Source organism: Buteo buteo, chromosome 24, assembly GCF_964188355.1.
Source record: "Buteo buteo chromosome 24, bButBut1.hap1.1, whole genome shotgun sequence".
Taxonomy (NCBI): domain Eukaryota; kingdom Metazoa; phylum Chordata; class Aves; order Accipitriformes; family Accipitridae; genus Buteo; species Buteo buteo.
In genome coordinates, this window is record NC_134194.1 from 17,389,805 (window position 1) to 17,405,740 (window position 15,936).

Here is a 15,936-nt window from a genome sequence, read left to right on the forward strand (position 1 = left end):
TTTATTCTAAAATACACCATGCTCATTATGTTACAGCTTATGCACACACCATCCATATAATTGCCTCCAATGTTTTTCCCCAATGCAAAATATTATTTGCTGTAGGTCCATAAAAGCAGCTGGATACTGTCAGATAAGACTTTATTAGAAATAGACTACGTTTTTGTGGGGAAAAAAAAAAAGAAAAAAAGAAAAAAAAAGAAAAAACCCTAGTGTTCATGCACTGAGGTAATATGTAAAAGGAAAAAGAGCATGGGAAACTTAGTTCAAACAGATTTGGGGGGGGGGGGGGGAGGAAGAAGAAAAGGAAAGCCTAAACCACTAAGCATCAGCGAGGCTAAGTTCCAAACTAGCTATTTGCATGAACATTTTACTTCTGAACATCTGGACTAGAAAACTGAGTACGTTCAAAAAACCCAAGGCTTCTCTTCAGGGCAAGCAAACAGTGGGAAAAAATCTAGGCAGTACGTAAATAGACAGCAGAGGAATTTGCAAGAAACAACATAATATTTCCCTATTCCCGAGAAAGTGAAAGAAGGCTTGCCCATGATGATGGGGTTTTGTGAAGGAATAGCTGGGAAATAGAAGTTGCTTGCATCATCATCCCTCTAAAAAGCCAGGAGACTTAGTGATCTTTTCAACTCTATTCTAGATGGAAGCCTTCCCTGCCAAGGTAATCCCTCCTCCCAAGGGTGGTACAAAGCAAACACAGGGATGTCTCCTGTCATTCCAAGCTCTAAATATGAAGGAGATAATGGTTTTCACATGTTTTGTCTATATACACATTCAAAACAGAAACTCAAGAAGAAAGTTGGAAGGAGAGAGCCTGTGTCTCCAGTCCACCATGTAATAAAACATTGCTGGTGATCTTTTTCGCCGAGCTTAGGTACAGTGAAATTTGACCCAGCAAAGGGTAACATTTTCCCTATGTGCCTGTGCGAGAGGTATGTACATATTTGCACATTGCTGTTTAATACCTGTTACAATGAAAAAATTCCTGCTTTAAGACCATTGTAAGACCTCTAAAAGAATATAAAAGAACTTCTGAGAAGGCTATATTCAGCTGTATCAGACTGGTTTATCTAGATACATGGTAGTTCTTTTTCTTAAACCATGTTGTATAAAACCACACTGCAGTTTAATAAAAAGCACTGCAGCTAACGTGCCTCGTAAATCCATACATCAATAATGGAAGTTTATAAAAGCCGGACTGGTGCATTCATAACAATTCCACTAAAACATTCCCCTGCATCATACCACTGTTCAGGCCTCCCGCAGGGAGGGAGTTGTGGCCAAGAGGCTCTTTACACCCTTGTCCTCTCCTTGGCATGAGCTCTGTCCTTAGTGACCGCGGCTTTGTGCAAGTGCCTGGTGGGAGCACAGAGACACCAGCACACTGCCCAGAGGTCTCTGACGTGAGAGCGCGGAAGGGGAGAAAGGCAGCGTGGGTTGCGGTAACACGGGGCAAGGATTTTTTAATCTACCTCAGCACCTGTGCCCGCTGTACCAGTGAGAAAGGTGAAGGCATCCCTGCCCTGGAGACCGCTGTGGCTCTCTCTAGCCATGCAAAAGCCATGATATCTTCTGTAGCAGGTAACTTCTGCACTTTCTGGTTTCTAGTGCTTAACAGATATCCACTGCTACCACAGAAACAAAACAGCTTTAAGAAGATACTCCAGCCTTAGGACACAGTTCAAGGGATCTAGGACTGACCTAGGGAAATGGGGTTATTCTGGTGTGAGAAGTGTAAATAGATTGAACAAGGTAAATCTCTTTCACCCTGTGCCCAGAAAGCCATTGGGTTCTCTCTGCCAAGTTTTCACTGTCCTCAAAATGAGGCAAGAGGTGGGGTTCCACAGGAGATGCTGTCTAGCACAGCAGCAATGACAATTCTCACAGAACAATAAAAATACTTAAGTTCACGCCTGCAACTTGGAACCTAGATGATATAGTCCCTTCTAGATTATGGGCAAAATCTTCATCTCAATCTGGAAACAGAAGGAAGGCAAGTAAGATTGATTTTTTTCAAAAAATTATTTATTTCATTCTTGTCATGGTTTCCACAACTACATGAAATTCTTAGCTTCAGTACCTGCAGCTCATCTTTTGGTATAGATACAAATAAGGAGCTCAGTTTGTGTTGGTTGAGAGGAGAGTGAGATCAGGATTGAATTTTGAGGCAGCTGGGACAGATTCAAGGTTATATTTCAAGAACATGAAATATTCAGAGCCAGCCAGTCCGTGGCTGACTGTGTTCTGCTGACACATTTCTGGATTGAAAGCAGAAAGCCAAACTAGAGGCTTGCACAGCCAAGAGGCTCCTACTGAAGAAGACAGTCACGTAAACGCCTATGAACTCAAACTGCTCGGTTCCAGGCTATTGCCTCATTTGCCAAGAAACAGCTTAAGAAATATAGCAGTTTTCAAGAATGTGAGATTAATTTCACTCTTTTTGTGAAAGTTATGTCGTCAGTGTATCAGATAGTATCAGTAAAACTCAATATGCAAAATAAAATTCCTCAGTGTGGCAGTGGAAATCAAAGTAACATCTGTGATATCTTATTGTTGGCAAGTCATATTTGAATGCAATGAAACCTGAACAAGAATAGAGCAGAAACCACCTTGCAGACTTTTTATCACTGATGGCAATATATAAGGGAATACAGGCCAGGACTTGGCTTTTAATTCAAACCACTATTTAACCATCCCCTGGTTAACAGTGTTCCAAGGATGTATTCATTAATGCAAAATTTGCATGTTAATTTGAATTACCACATACACTTTCAGTACACTCCTCGCTCAGTAACAAAGTCTTGTATTTGACTACAACACTGGTAAAAACAGTGCAAACCACATTTTAATTCATTACAAAATTCACTGAACATACCAACTAACTCTGCCAATTCCTTCCGCATAGAAATGTTGATGAGATTGTAACAAGTTTCAGTAATGACTCACCTGGGATAGATTTGAATAAGGACCTAAAGGGGAAAAGCTCAGTATTTCTATTGCCAACCATTTAAGCCAAGCAGTTCCACCAGTGTATTTTCTTTCCATGGAAAGAACCAAATCCAGTGTAAAATCATAGCAAGGGGTACATGGAAAGATGACTAGAAAGATGGTTCTCAACTAGGATGAATTTACTTTACAATTTAATCAAATTATCTGTTATTTTAGCCATTTCATGAGGTTTGGAGAAAAGAATTCATTGTTTCTTTCCACCACTGGCTTTCTTTATCTTTTTTTTTAAATCTCCTCAGAGGATAATTAGCTCACAGCTGCATAAGTCATATTTTCATCATCCTTTCAAATTGCCTGTTGTGAGCTTAGGCTTCTCAGAAGCACTACAGGATTATTTGGTACTACTATATGCATTTGTTCCCTACACACAGAATTAATGGGTACAAGGATAGATAAACTGTGTTCCCATTAGAGACCAATGTATTCAGTCAAGGGACAAGTAAGTATAAAAATAACAGTCAAAACATATGGAAAGCACCAAACCACAAAACACCCGTCACTGAAGTCAAAGGCAAAACCCCCAAGGACCTACAAAGCCTCACTATGATGTAATTTCATGAAATTCTCATGAAAGAAGCTATGTAAAAGGTAACTTACAGCTCAGTCACGTCTTTGGGAATTCCTTTGGGCAATATCCGCAGTCCTTTGTTGCTGCAGCGTACCACCGAGTCCACACAGGTACACTGGGAAGGACAAGGAGGTGAAAGCAAGCAGCTGCTTTCATCATTACCTGCAGAGGGAGAGAACTGGGGTGTTAGGAAGTCAGCTTTAGAGCCCAAAGTCATGCACTTTGAAGATAACTGCTTACAAGGACCAAGGAGGGACATCCCTGAATCCATGGCAACCATCACAATATTTTAAAGTGGATCCTATGCTTTGGATCAACCTGCCTTTATACAGATTCTTTAGGGAACATGAAAAACAGTGCAAAAACTGAATAGCAATATTTTTGAATAAATATTTTTTTCTAAGGAGTATCTGCTTCTCTATAATTTTGCAAATTACAGTAAAATCAGTTATGTGAATCCCAAATCCTTCCCCCACCCCCAATGTACTAGCTGAAATAGAGAACTTGACCAGAACATTGCCCTTAAATTCATCTAGACAGATGATATTCACTACCTACTCTGCTTTAGGAACTTTTTTTTTTTTTAAATTCAGCTTTTAGATGTTGATTTTTTTACTTTTTAAAGTCAGCCTGGCACTTCATTTATCATCTGAATTGCAATACCTCATTGTTTTTGACAAGGATAACCAGGCAAACAAGAAACTGAGCAGCATACTTCCCACTGCTGGCGATCTATCTGTGCACACATAAAAATATCTACTTTCTCCAAAAATGGTTTCAAAGTCCATAAACAGCAGATTAAATCTTGTAATTGAAGAACAATAGGATTTCTGCAGAAGAAACCAACTCTTTGAAGTTAAGAACATTAAAGGATGGATTTTCCCCCAAAGCAACAGGCTCTGCAGAATATGAGGCATGCTACAGTATCACAATGCATATGAAAGGAAACACTTAGTGGCACATTCTTTAGATGACAGTGAGAGGAACCACACAACTGTTTGTGAGTACAGGCAGCCTGAGCTGACCAGCACGGAGACACAGTGCTGCAATCCAAGAGCGCACAGCCAGCTGTCATTATGTGCTGCCTTTTTTTTTTTAAACTGATGCAAGGACTAATTGAGAGAGATCTGTTTCTTTCTTCTCTCTGCTGGATGTACCCATGAGCATTGAGATTAAAGAATAAGAGTGGAAATCCTGATACAAGATAACAAAATTACCCATAAATGTATGGGTAGGGAATAATTTGTATTCAGAGGGATGGAGAAGGATGACCAGCCTACAGAAGAACAGGGAAGATTTTTTTTCTTTCTCTCCCCAGCTAGCTTAATGACTGGAAACAAAATTCAAAGTCTTTCATAAACCTGCAGAAAGAGCATGTTTCTTCAGCATATTCGATTTCCCCCTATGTTCTGTGTTTTACACCCTGCCACCATCTACCTTCCATTCACCACAGCTGTCTGAGTGACTGTATGATAGAGAAAGCTCCCACGTATGCAATGCCATTTTGCAGACTTTTTTTTTTCCTCCCGAACCAAAAGCAAATTATTCTTTAATGGCTAAACTTGGGTCCCTTGAGCTCTGAGCCCAAGCACCTGGGCCTGTTGCCAGATTGCTCAGCTAGGACAGGAATTAATTTCTACTCTAAGTAAGAAACTTCTATCACTCTTATGGTCTCTTTAGAGGTATGACTAACTGCAGCTCCAGCATATCTGGTCTTAACAGGCAACAGCAGCCTACAAGTCAAGTTAGCAGTGCATTCATCAGTCAATTTTTCTCCTTACTATTTCCTCTAAAATCTGCTTGATCAGAAAGCAAAGAACTACCTGGAGAATGAATGAAATGTCAGGAAGTTTTTTTTTAAAACCTATATGGACCTGTCAAAGCATTAAGAATCACTGGGTCACTTCAAATATCTAAGTGTTTTTATTTCTCTTTATTCATACCTGTTATTTGTGAAACTGAACAGTATCCAAAACTAAAAGACTTTCCAAGCAAGCACCATTCCCCCAGAGTGTTATCTGAGTGTATGAATAAAGAAGTGGGAGCAAGGGCCAGGATTATAGTAGCATTATACGAAGCAGAGCATTTGTCTATAATAAATTCATTCTTATACTTACATGTAGATAGTAGAAATTCAGAAACTGGAAATCAAGAATAAAAACAAACTCCTGATAGGGAACAATGAACTTCAGCTCTAAACAGCTGTCTTCCTCATCACTAAACTGCAATGTTTACCATGCAGTATTGCTTGATAGGAAGGGAGGTCCTCACAGAGGTGCCAACATTATCATAAATGCCAAATTGAATTGGATTTTCTTACCATCGCAGGTGAAGTCCTGGACATCTACGTCTTGGATTGGAATATCCTTTAAGAAAAAGGGTTTCAAGCAGCGCGGATTTCCACTGACAATTCTCTTCTTCCTCAACCATTTTCCCAGCCAGGCCAAATGGCAGTTACAATTAAAGGAGTTAGCCAGCAAATTACTGAAACAGAACAAGACATAATCGCATCAAATATGAACATACAGAAGTACTGAAATAACTACAGGAAGATGATGGGTTCCAAGTCCAAGCTCTTTCCTGCCATCTGTTTCTGTGAGATTCTCCTCTGTTCTACAGATTGGGAAAGTTCTATGCAGGTTTTACACTAGGACTACGGTTGTAATTAAAATATATGTATACGCATATATATATAGATATATATGTTTATAAACCAAAATACTTACTGCTACAACTATTTTTTAGACATACTTACATCACTACCAGGGCTGTATTCATAGTGGATTTCAACCCAAGCTACAGCTCACACCCAAGTCTAAACTCACCTCACACACTCTACCCACACGTGCATGATCTTCAATATCATTATTTCAAGTAATGCCAAGCAAAAGTTTAGCACTCCTAGGCCTTAGCACAGACCTGCAGGTACCACTCCCTATGTGTACAGCCAAGCTGGCTTAGCACACCGTTCCTTGCCCCAGTATGGTCATGCTTTCCATTCACCTGTGTTACGGCCCACACAAACCAGTGCCAGGTGGGAGCCAACTGGCAACCTGAATTTGGGTTTCCTACTGAAATAGTAAGGATAGCACTCTCTATGTACACATATAAAGCACCACTGTGAGCTTGAGCCACTTCTTATGAAGCTTTCTAAGGTCAGTGTATCTGTAGTGAAAAGCATCTGCTCTACTGCCTTGTGAAATTTGTGAGGTTTGCATCAAATCTTGCTACAGCTTCCGAAATATCTTTCAAATACAGTTGCAGCCTAGCTGCGGTACTGTGCTCTACAGTACCCGAAGCAACCATTTGACAGCCTCCATCAGAGGGATGTATTCTTAACGTAGCTTGAGTTAGCAGTGTTTAAAAAAGGAAAGCCCTATCCATCCTGTTGTCAAGAGATGAAAACATAGATACATAGCAATTTGTCAGTGGAGCACCTGTAACATAGATAGTCAATATGGAAAAGATATTATTAATTTCTATTTCTTAATAGGTTGTGATCCTTTGAATGAAAGGAGTGTAAGGTGACAGTTATTTTAAGCAACCACCTTTCTAAGATAACTAGAATTAGTGTTGAGAATCATGGAAAAAAAAACTTTTTCTGGAGTCCTGTACTGAAATGCCTATCCATAATTTGTGTGTAAGCTTTTTTATAACTAAACTTCAGATGAAGGAAAGAGGCTGATATCCCTGGTAAAACAAGAAGGCTGACTATCTTACGTACAAGCACAGGAAGAATCAATAGCCTCAGTATGAGGTTGCCTTATCGAAGAAAAATGAGCTGTCAGAGCCCCATGTATGGAAAATGAAGTATCTAAACTAACACTCATGGAATTCTCACATCATATGTGAATATGTCCAAGAGTTATTATTTTGGTAGTACAGAAAAATAGAAGATAATGAAATTTCTCTAAAGCATAGCATAGCTTAAAGACAAAAAAATTTAAGGTCTTAAAGAAACAGGCACTTCAAATGCAGGTGTAGTAGCTGAAAACCTTGTAAGTCTTCACTTGCAACATACTTTTACAAACCTAAACACGTAGTCAAAATCACATTAGGTTTTCAGCCAAGCAATTCCTTCAGAAAACAATAGTGCTGAAGACAAAAACATATGGCACAGTTGAGGTGTGGCAGCAAGAAAACAACCCCAAACCAACTCCTGAATTATATAGGTTCTAGGCCAACATCACATACGCACAATGTGATTTACAGCTGCTCTCTGCATTGTAAAAAAAGCATACTTCAATCACTGTGCTAGCCTGGAGCTCTGGATGTGTAATTACATGTGGATCTAGCATAGACTATTGTACATTGTGTGAAGGGAGAACTGGGGGGGAGGAGAAAACTCAGCATAATGTTCCATAATAAAAATACTCAACCCACTTCATGCTGACTAGGATTCAAAGGCAAGGCTAACTTGCTGTATAAAGGTGAGAAAACAAACAGGTTACATATGAGCTTTCAGACAGAATGTGCAGAAAAGCACTGAAAGCATTACTCTAATTCTAGTTACTTTCCTTCTGAGTTGTTTTCCATTTTCTTTCATCCATAATGGGACCACATGCAGGATGCCTTGTATATTTTCCATACTGACATACTTTGGCATGAAAGAGTGTTCAAACCAAACATTTAAACCTCCAACGCTAAGTGAACCAATGCTTCAAAGGCCATTTGTTCCACTGATGGAAGAATGAGATCATATTCACAGAACAACTTCCGTGACACAAATCCTTAGAATTAAATAATCCACAATTGGAAACAAACAGCAGGTGTATATAATCAGGTTTCTGGAAAGCCAGCAGCTCTGAATGTAAAGAATATTTTGCATGTCTAGAGAGCATCTTACCAGCACATATCAAAAACTTTCAGAAACATTCAAATGTTCAATCTACAAAATGCTCCCATCAAAATAGTAATTATCCCTTTCTACAGAGGAGAGGTTTCTTTGACTTAATGTGTTACTGCTCACTAGCTGAGCAGCAGTAACTATGCACAAACCCTCATTTTCTTCTTGGCAAACACAGGTTAATATATGACCTAAAATTTATTAAATCCTTGGATTAGAATTTGGATTATGCTTTTCTTAGGAACTAAGAAAGTTGTTACATATTAATAAATAAACAAATCTACTGTTTTGAAATTCAAATAGCTCTAGGTAAAAAAGGACAAATTTATCTTGTCACACGTTACGCACATGCTCCTGCCACTTTAGCAACACCTGAATTCTGACGTTTGTCCAACTGCAGAGCAGTGATTTTTTGCTTTAATGTAGTATTAAGTTCATACATGTCCCTACTTACATGGTCTTTCCACGGCAAGACTGTGATGCAACTTTTGGAAAAAAATTAAGATCAAGGCTCTCTATAAGTATCACATGAGACAAGAGATTCCCTACTTCACTGGAAAAGCAACTGAAAGTCTGGAAAGGCCACTTATTTGCAAAAGCTTTATTTTGGAATCTGGCTATTCAAGTGGAGTTCTCAAAACACAAACAGCAATGTTGGGCAGACAAATTGTTATAAAAATTCATAATTAGTAATCAGAGTTCCAACACGTAAGACAGTGATTTAACCACTCAAACAGAAACAAAGCAATCAAGCTTTTAGCAAAGATGTCATACTAACATTAAAATCAGAAGTGTTTACTCAAGGACATAGACATATTTTTAAAATCAAGGGGGAACAGAAGTCTTGAGGAATGAAATATGCATATCCTACTACAAGTGTCTCTTAAAAATTGCAAAGAAGCCATAGAATATTAACTGTTTAAAAGGATGCCAGTGACCTGTTAGAAAAACATGCTGAAACCCATCTGGATATTGTTGAAATTAGGTTGCAAATATATCCTGGAATTTAGGATAAGTTTATACTAGAATAGTTTGCATGTCATTCTGATGAACCCGTTATCCTACTGGCATTAGCTCCATGCAGCTATTATAGTAATAATTCATGGAAAACCAGTTCTGCTTGCAAATATGCCCACTTGACTGTGTAAGGACTGAAAGACATGACAGAACTCCTTGTATGCAGAAGTGCAAGCACACTTCAAATTAGGATGCTACAGTACATAGTTTGACTAGTAACAAATAAAATACTGCTTTTTTTTTACCAATAACTTGCAAAATAGTTCTTCCTCTGTTGAAAACCATTAGTCAGGGCATTATTTTCAGAGCTGTCCATGTTTTGGTAATATCAATGAGGCTGATTCACAAAGAGTAATAACAAAAGGAGCAATATTTTTTAGTGCTGTAAATATGCCAAGATAAAAATGGAAATGTTAAACTTTGTATGAAATTCTGGCTCACATTAATAGATGCAAAAATAAGTCATTATAATATCCGATTAACTTACAAAGTGTGGGTCAAACAGGAAAAGCACTCATACTATCTATCTTCAGTAGTGTTGTCATCTAATATATCCACCTACAGTGGAGTACTGCTAGGAAATGAACACATCTGAATTTTGCATTTATATGTGAAATATCACTATGACCTTAAACCAATGTATAAAGAAGTCAAAAGCACACTTTCTCCTGTCTGTAAAACAAGTATAGAGTGAAAACGTGTCAAAGAACAAACTTTTCCATCAAGACACAGGTAGGAACCTCCTATGACCAACATCATTATAAGTCAGTGCCAAAGCAATGCATTCTAATTAGCAGCTGCTTTAATTGCTGTTGCTAGAAATTGTAACAATCTTTATCCACAGCTGAAAAAAGAAGAAAATGGGCTATCTTCTAACAAAACAGGACAAAGATGCTTCTAGGCAAACAAGGTAGGGACTTTATAGGCTGATTCAGAGTCACAGCTATTAAGGGATCCACGGAAGGAAGCTCGGAGACAATTGCGCGAGAAGCAAGCAGGCATTGCTTGCAGCACAGTGAGAACAAGCTTTCGGCAAGCACCACTCACTTTGACCAGTGACTTGAAAAGAGTCAATGAAAATAAGCTGGTTGTGCTTCTCTCTTTGCCCATCAATTTCAAGGAGGCTTCTGGGACTACAGAAAGTGAATGGAAGAAAAGTCTGGGTTCTTTATGCTGTGTGGAGCTAACGCCAAAATGATAACTGATGTGCTGGTGAAAAGTTGTAACAACAAAATGAAAGTGTGAGCAACAAAACAGCTGAGATTCAACACTTCTTTCTTCCCCCAAACATGATGGAGAATGCTTTCAAAACCTGAAATGCAATAGCATCAATAGTTTATTTTGACTGGACAGGGCAGTGTGAAGGGAATTAACCAGACAACTTCCATGAACAGCAACATCAGGGTCCCCATTCACAGCTGCAAACAAGGAGCAGACTTTTTTTCCATATTTATCAGTCTGTACTTTATTAAAAAGGTTACACTACAAAAAGTATGTAAACATATTTAAGAAGCAAGGGAAATACTTCAAAGAAGGACTGAGAAATATAAGAGAATTATCAGAGATGCTTAGGTTGGAATTTTCAAATTCATATTCCGTAGGACATGAATATTTTGTCCTCTTAGGCTCTTCTGAAAATCTATTAGCTAGTAGATTTCTTCTGATATTTAACTAATTTAACTGAAATGCAAGAAAGCTGTTCTTACAAAATTAGAATCTACTGAATCTAAAGCAGCTTCAGGGAGCTAAAGTTGATAAGCTATACACTTCTGAATCTGCAGAGATTGTTTTATGTGGACTTCTACTGTGCACTGCACTAAGCTATGACATGGCAAAACATGCAGTCATCCTGCCTGAGGCTGGAAACCTCAAAGTTTTTTCAGGCACTCTATCTGAAGCAATTCAAATGCTTTTCTAAATCACACCCTGAATCCTCCAAACCTGTGATTTCAGTAGGATGGGGTTTTCTTTCCCTAAATGATGCTTTCCATATATGAACAATAAGTAGTTTAATTTTGAAACTCAGATGTTGTCTTCTTAAAAGGAAAGCATGAAATAACAGCATCATGACATGTTCATACCACAAAAAGATAACTTACATTGTAGACAAAGAGACTAAAGTGCTGAAGGCTCCAGGGGTGATAGTGCTGATGTGATTGTCATACAGAGAAAGAAGCCTCACTGAGCTCAGTCCAGCAAAGGTGTCATTGTTTATACAGCTGATAGAGTTGCTCCTCAGCATCCTGCAAGGTTTAAAACAGGGAATTAGGAACTACTGGGAGGGGGGATAACTTCAGGATAGGAGGTCCTTTACCTAGGGCATCAACAGATGCTTTGGCAAGCACTGTGCTCTATTTTTATTGATTGCTGAAGTACAGCACAGCTAAAGGAGGGCTAGATTCATGTAAACATTGTCTCATGAATTTAAAATGCATTTCTTCCACACAACATTAGAGGCTGATGGGAGCGCCACACCTGAAAGTAGTATGAAATTAAAATTATGACTCGTAGCAAACCTGAAATAAAAACTAAAATCTTAATTTAGTAAATATCTGAGAGTAAGTGAAGATGTATTTCAGAGATCAACAGAGAAAGGCTGCCAGAAATGTGTGACACTAACAATACTATCATCTGCATTACTTCTACTCCTATCATGGATGGTTTTTGTAACTCACACTGCAAAAGTATGGAAGGAAAAATCATCCTCAGCAGAAATCAAGGAATCACTTAGGAAAGATTTCCAGACCGAACACAAGCTCTGAAATGTCATTATAATAATTAATTTACAAGACAGAAAGCAGTAACCATCCTATAAAATGGTCTTTGCTCCATGCTTGTACCAGATGAATCAGTGCTGTGTTTTGGAAGATACATCTCTGAGTTGTTATGGTAACAATGAACTCAGTGATAAAGCCCAATTAATCTGAAAGACTGTAGTATCTTGTTTCACGCCATAGCAAAAAAGGCTCATGTGTATTTGTTACACTGCATGCCAGTCAACATCTGGGTCTGTAAACATCACTACACAGTTGTGATATTCCTACTTAGGTGAAAAATTATTCAGTAATTAAAGCATACTACCAAAAATCCACAAAATATATGCAGCTCATGCTGCTGTCCAGTGAATTGATTCTCCAAATCAAGGAGGGTTAATTCCTTGGTATCAAATTCATGCAATGAACAATGAAAATTCAGACTCCCTTAGAAGTCTGGATTTAAATCTCAGATTTGTATATGCCAGTTGGGCATTTAGATGCTACATCAATAGATACTTGAGAAACACCACAGAGAGATTAGATAAGTCTGGGAAGACATTCACAGTGTAATCATGAACACTCAGTGTTTAAGATCTGAACATTACATTGCTTTTGCATTACTGTTCTCTATGTACAGTTACCATCGCAGGCACTATGGTCTCAATAGTTTTGGTATTGCAACTGGGGTGAAACTGCGTCAGAAAAGAGTCACAGGGCACAGAGACACACACCTTACACGTGGAGTACTAAGCTGCCTGAAAGCCACATCAAGACCACAAGCTGTAAAGTGAATAGGGCAGTAAATAAGAGAAGTAAGGCCCTTAGTGGCTTAGTAGCAGTAAGAAACATTTTCTCAATTCTGTAAGTAAAGTATCAGGCAGTTGTACTGTAAGATGTGATGACCGCATTTGGATGCCAATATATTTTGCACAGCAATTTATTACATTTCAGGAAACTTACAGTATTTTAAAAAATGGACCACGACCCTGTCATGGGTCATGACAAGGCAATGTGGCCTGTTTGTAAAAGATCACAATTTTGATGCTCGAAGAAAGTCAATTAATGGACAGAAATATATGTCCCTCAAGCCAAAACCTTGTATCATGGTTCACCATGCACTGTGTAGCCTTCCTGAAGGAAAACTTATACTTACAGATCCTCATATCATGCTGTGTATATTTAGACTGCTTTATCAGCTAGGGGGAAATGTAGGTCAGGTCAGCAGGATAGCTTGAATGTTAAGCATCTTTTTATTAAAAAATGCTGAATTCTGTTTAGGAGTACTGCCACAGGCTGCTTTGCAGTATAAAAATTAATTTAGTATCTATGGACAGTATTTTCAAATCCCTTAGTAAAGTGCATACATGAAATTAAGGAACAGATGGCTGTAACCACAGAAGAAAAAAATGTTAAAGGAATAGCAAAAGAAAAGTTCCCTATTCATCATTATAGGCCAAAGTCCTTGAAGTGAAACTTGATTTTCTTTTTACACTTGAGTAAGGACTGAAGTAATTGTGCCATGATACTTTGCAACATAAGAAGTATCTGCTGCTAATTAATAAATTGCAGATTTTAAATTGCATTTTGATTCCTAGAGTCTATGGACTGACAGCATCCACCTAGTAAAGTGCTTTCTTCCTACAGCAGGGAAGACTAGGCAAGAGAGGTGTTTTTCATATATAGCTCATACATATCATCTGGCATGAGTCTTTGCTGACACCAGAAACCTAGTCTCTGACTGCTTCTCAGGATGGTGGATGGGGTGGATTAGACACCATCTTGAAATCTTGTCTGTGATCCTTCTTCCAGTATAACTTTTAACACAAAAATAAATCAGTGTTAGGTACTATAAGTTTAAGTGTTAGTTCTCAGAAATAAATTAAAACTGTTGTCTAAGCACAGAAGTAATTCCAAACTGATTTCTTATGCATTTGGACTCTACATCTCCTTCACACTCTCCCCAAACATGACCACATTAATAGTATACCCACACATAATTTTTATGGTACTCAGTGCAGGCAAGAAAGAGTATGCTGTGGCTGGTCCAAAGCCATGCCTGTACTCATGAGCAACTACACCTGGTGCAGAGTATGTGGCCAGCTACCTTCTGTCAGCAGGACCTGTGACAGCTTGGTTATGCCTACCTTAAAGTTGCTTAGCTATACCTGTTTTGGTGGCAGCAGTAACTTGAGTCATTCTCCTCTCCCTACCTATTGATTTCATATAGTTCTTAGGATATTAAAAATCTTTTAGGCTCATAGCCTACTCTGAGGCTTGGTTTGAGCAGACCAACAATTCCAATTTGGGTGGAGGCGGAGCGGGAGGATGGACTAATAGATAGCAAACATGTTCCTAAATGCCTTGTTTCCATAGGAAATAACAAAAGCATTAAATGATTAAAAGTGCCCAAATTTGACCCATGACAGGTTCACCATCACATTACTCCTGAAATTTTTGAAAATCTGTTTTTTCACAGAAATAGCAGATAAATCTCAAACCTACCCAGGACTAGAAATATATTGAAGACTTCATGACAGTCATACAAGACCCTGCCTTAGAGCTTGTTGTCTAGTAAGAGATATTTTAGCAGGCATTGCTCAACTTGACCACTCTCACTCAACTTACAGAGGAACAGAGAAAGACAGGTCTTTGCACTTACAATGTCTTTAGCCCTGTGAGGCCTCTAAACATTCGTCCATGCACTGATTCCAGTTGATTCTCTGTCAGAATCAGTTCCTGCACTCCTGAAGCTCCATCAAATGTGCCTTCTCGGATCTCCTTGATCTTATTGTTGCTTAGATTTCTGGAAGAACACAACCAGTCACAATAAGAAAATTATTAGCGTTTTATTCCAAACATGCATCATCATACTGGAAGGAGGAAGATAGGAAGAATATGTGCCTTTTAGTGGTTATCTAGAGAGACATTCTTTCAGCAAGGAGAGCATACAGAAGTGCAAAAGTATACCTACTGTACTTACAAATAGCTCCCCTTCACTCATCAAAACCACAATTATATCAGATATAGCAAGAGTATTTAAATGAACAGAATTACCAGCTCTTACACCTCATGTCTTTCTTGCTTATAAGGGTCTCAGGGATACAAAAAGTGGGGGTTTCTAACATCTGATTTATGTCCATGAAGTTATGGACCATACTTGGGACCGGGTGCTCGTCTGGCAAGAATCAGTTAATGTTACTGTTATTGAAATAGGTACCACACATTGAAATATGGACCACTTTTTTATAGTGTACCAGGACCTTTACTCTCTTTAAACTCAACACTGGAATAACAGACAAAACTGTGTGACTGCATATATCTGACACAAATTTTAATATGTGCACTCATGAACTTCCAGGCACTTAAATTTAACACACCACTCAAAATGAAATGAGTATCACTTAATTCTCAATTCACAGCTACTGCAATATACAGCATTATTTTCTAAATATTTACTCTGCCTATACAGTCTCAAGGTGTTTGCTTGTAGATCAACATTGGAAAACTTCAATCTACAAAGTCAAATGAAGTTCTGATGAAATGCAAAATTAATCTTGTGAATATTTCATATTTGTGAAAAACCCAGTGAAAACTTCTGAATGATAAAATGCCATTAGAGATGCATAAAAATAAATGGTATTTAATTATTTAAAACATTTATATAAAAGGCCTTAAGCACATTAAAACCTTAGGCCTCAGTCCTTCAAGTATCTTCTATGATGCCCTGT

At 38.3% G+C, this 15,936-nt stretch overlaps 1 protein-coding gene across 2 annotated transcripts in view; it reads right to left on the reverse strand.

Moving 5' to 3' along the window:
• SLIT3 (slit guidance ligand 3) overlaps positions 1–15,936 on the reverse strand; it is a 537,089-nt gene that overhangs the window by 102,554 nt on the left and 418,599 nt on the right. For both annotated transcript variants that reach the window (XM_075056287.1, XM_075056286.1), the window contains exons 18-21: positions 14,868–15,011; positions 11,552–11,695; positions 5,910–6,073; positions 3,619–3,751 (exon numbers count right to left, since the gene is read on the reverse strand). In XM_075056287.1, coding sequence (XP_074912388.1) covers positions 3,619–3,751; positions 5,910–6,073; positions 11,552–11,695; positions 14,868–15,011 — 585 coding nt within the window. The remainder of the gene's footprint in view (positions 1–3,618; positions 3,752–5,909; positions 6,074–11,551; positions 11,696–14,867; positions 15,012–15,936) is intronic.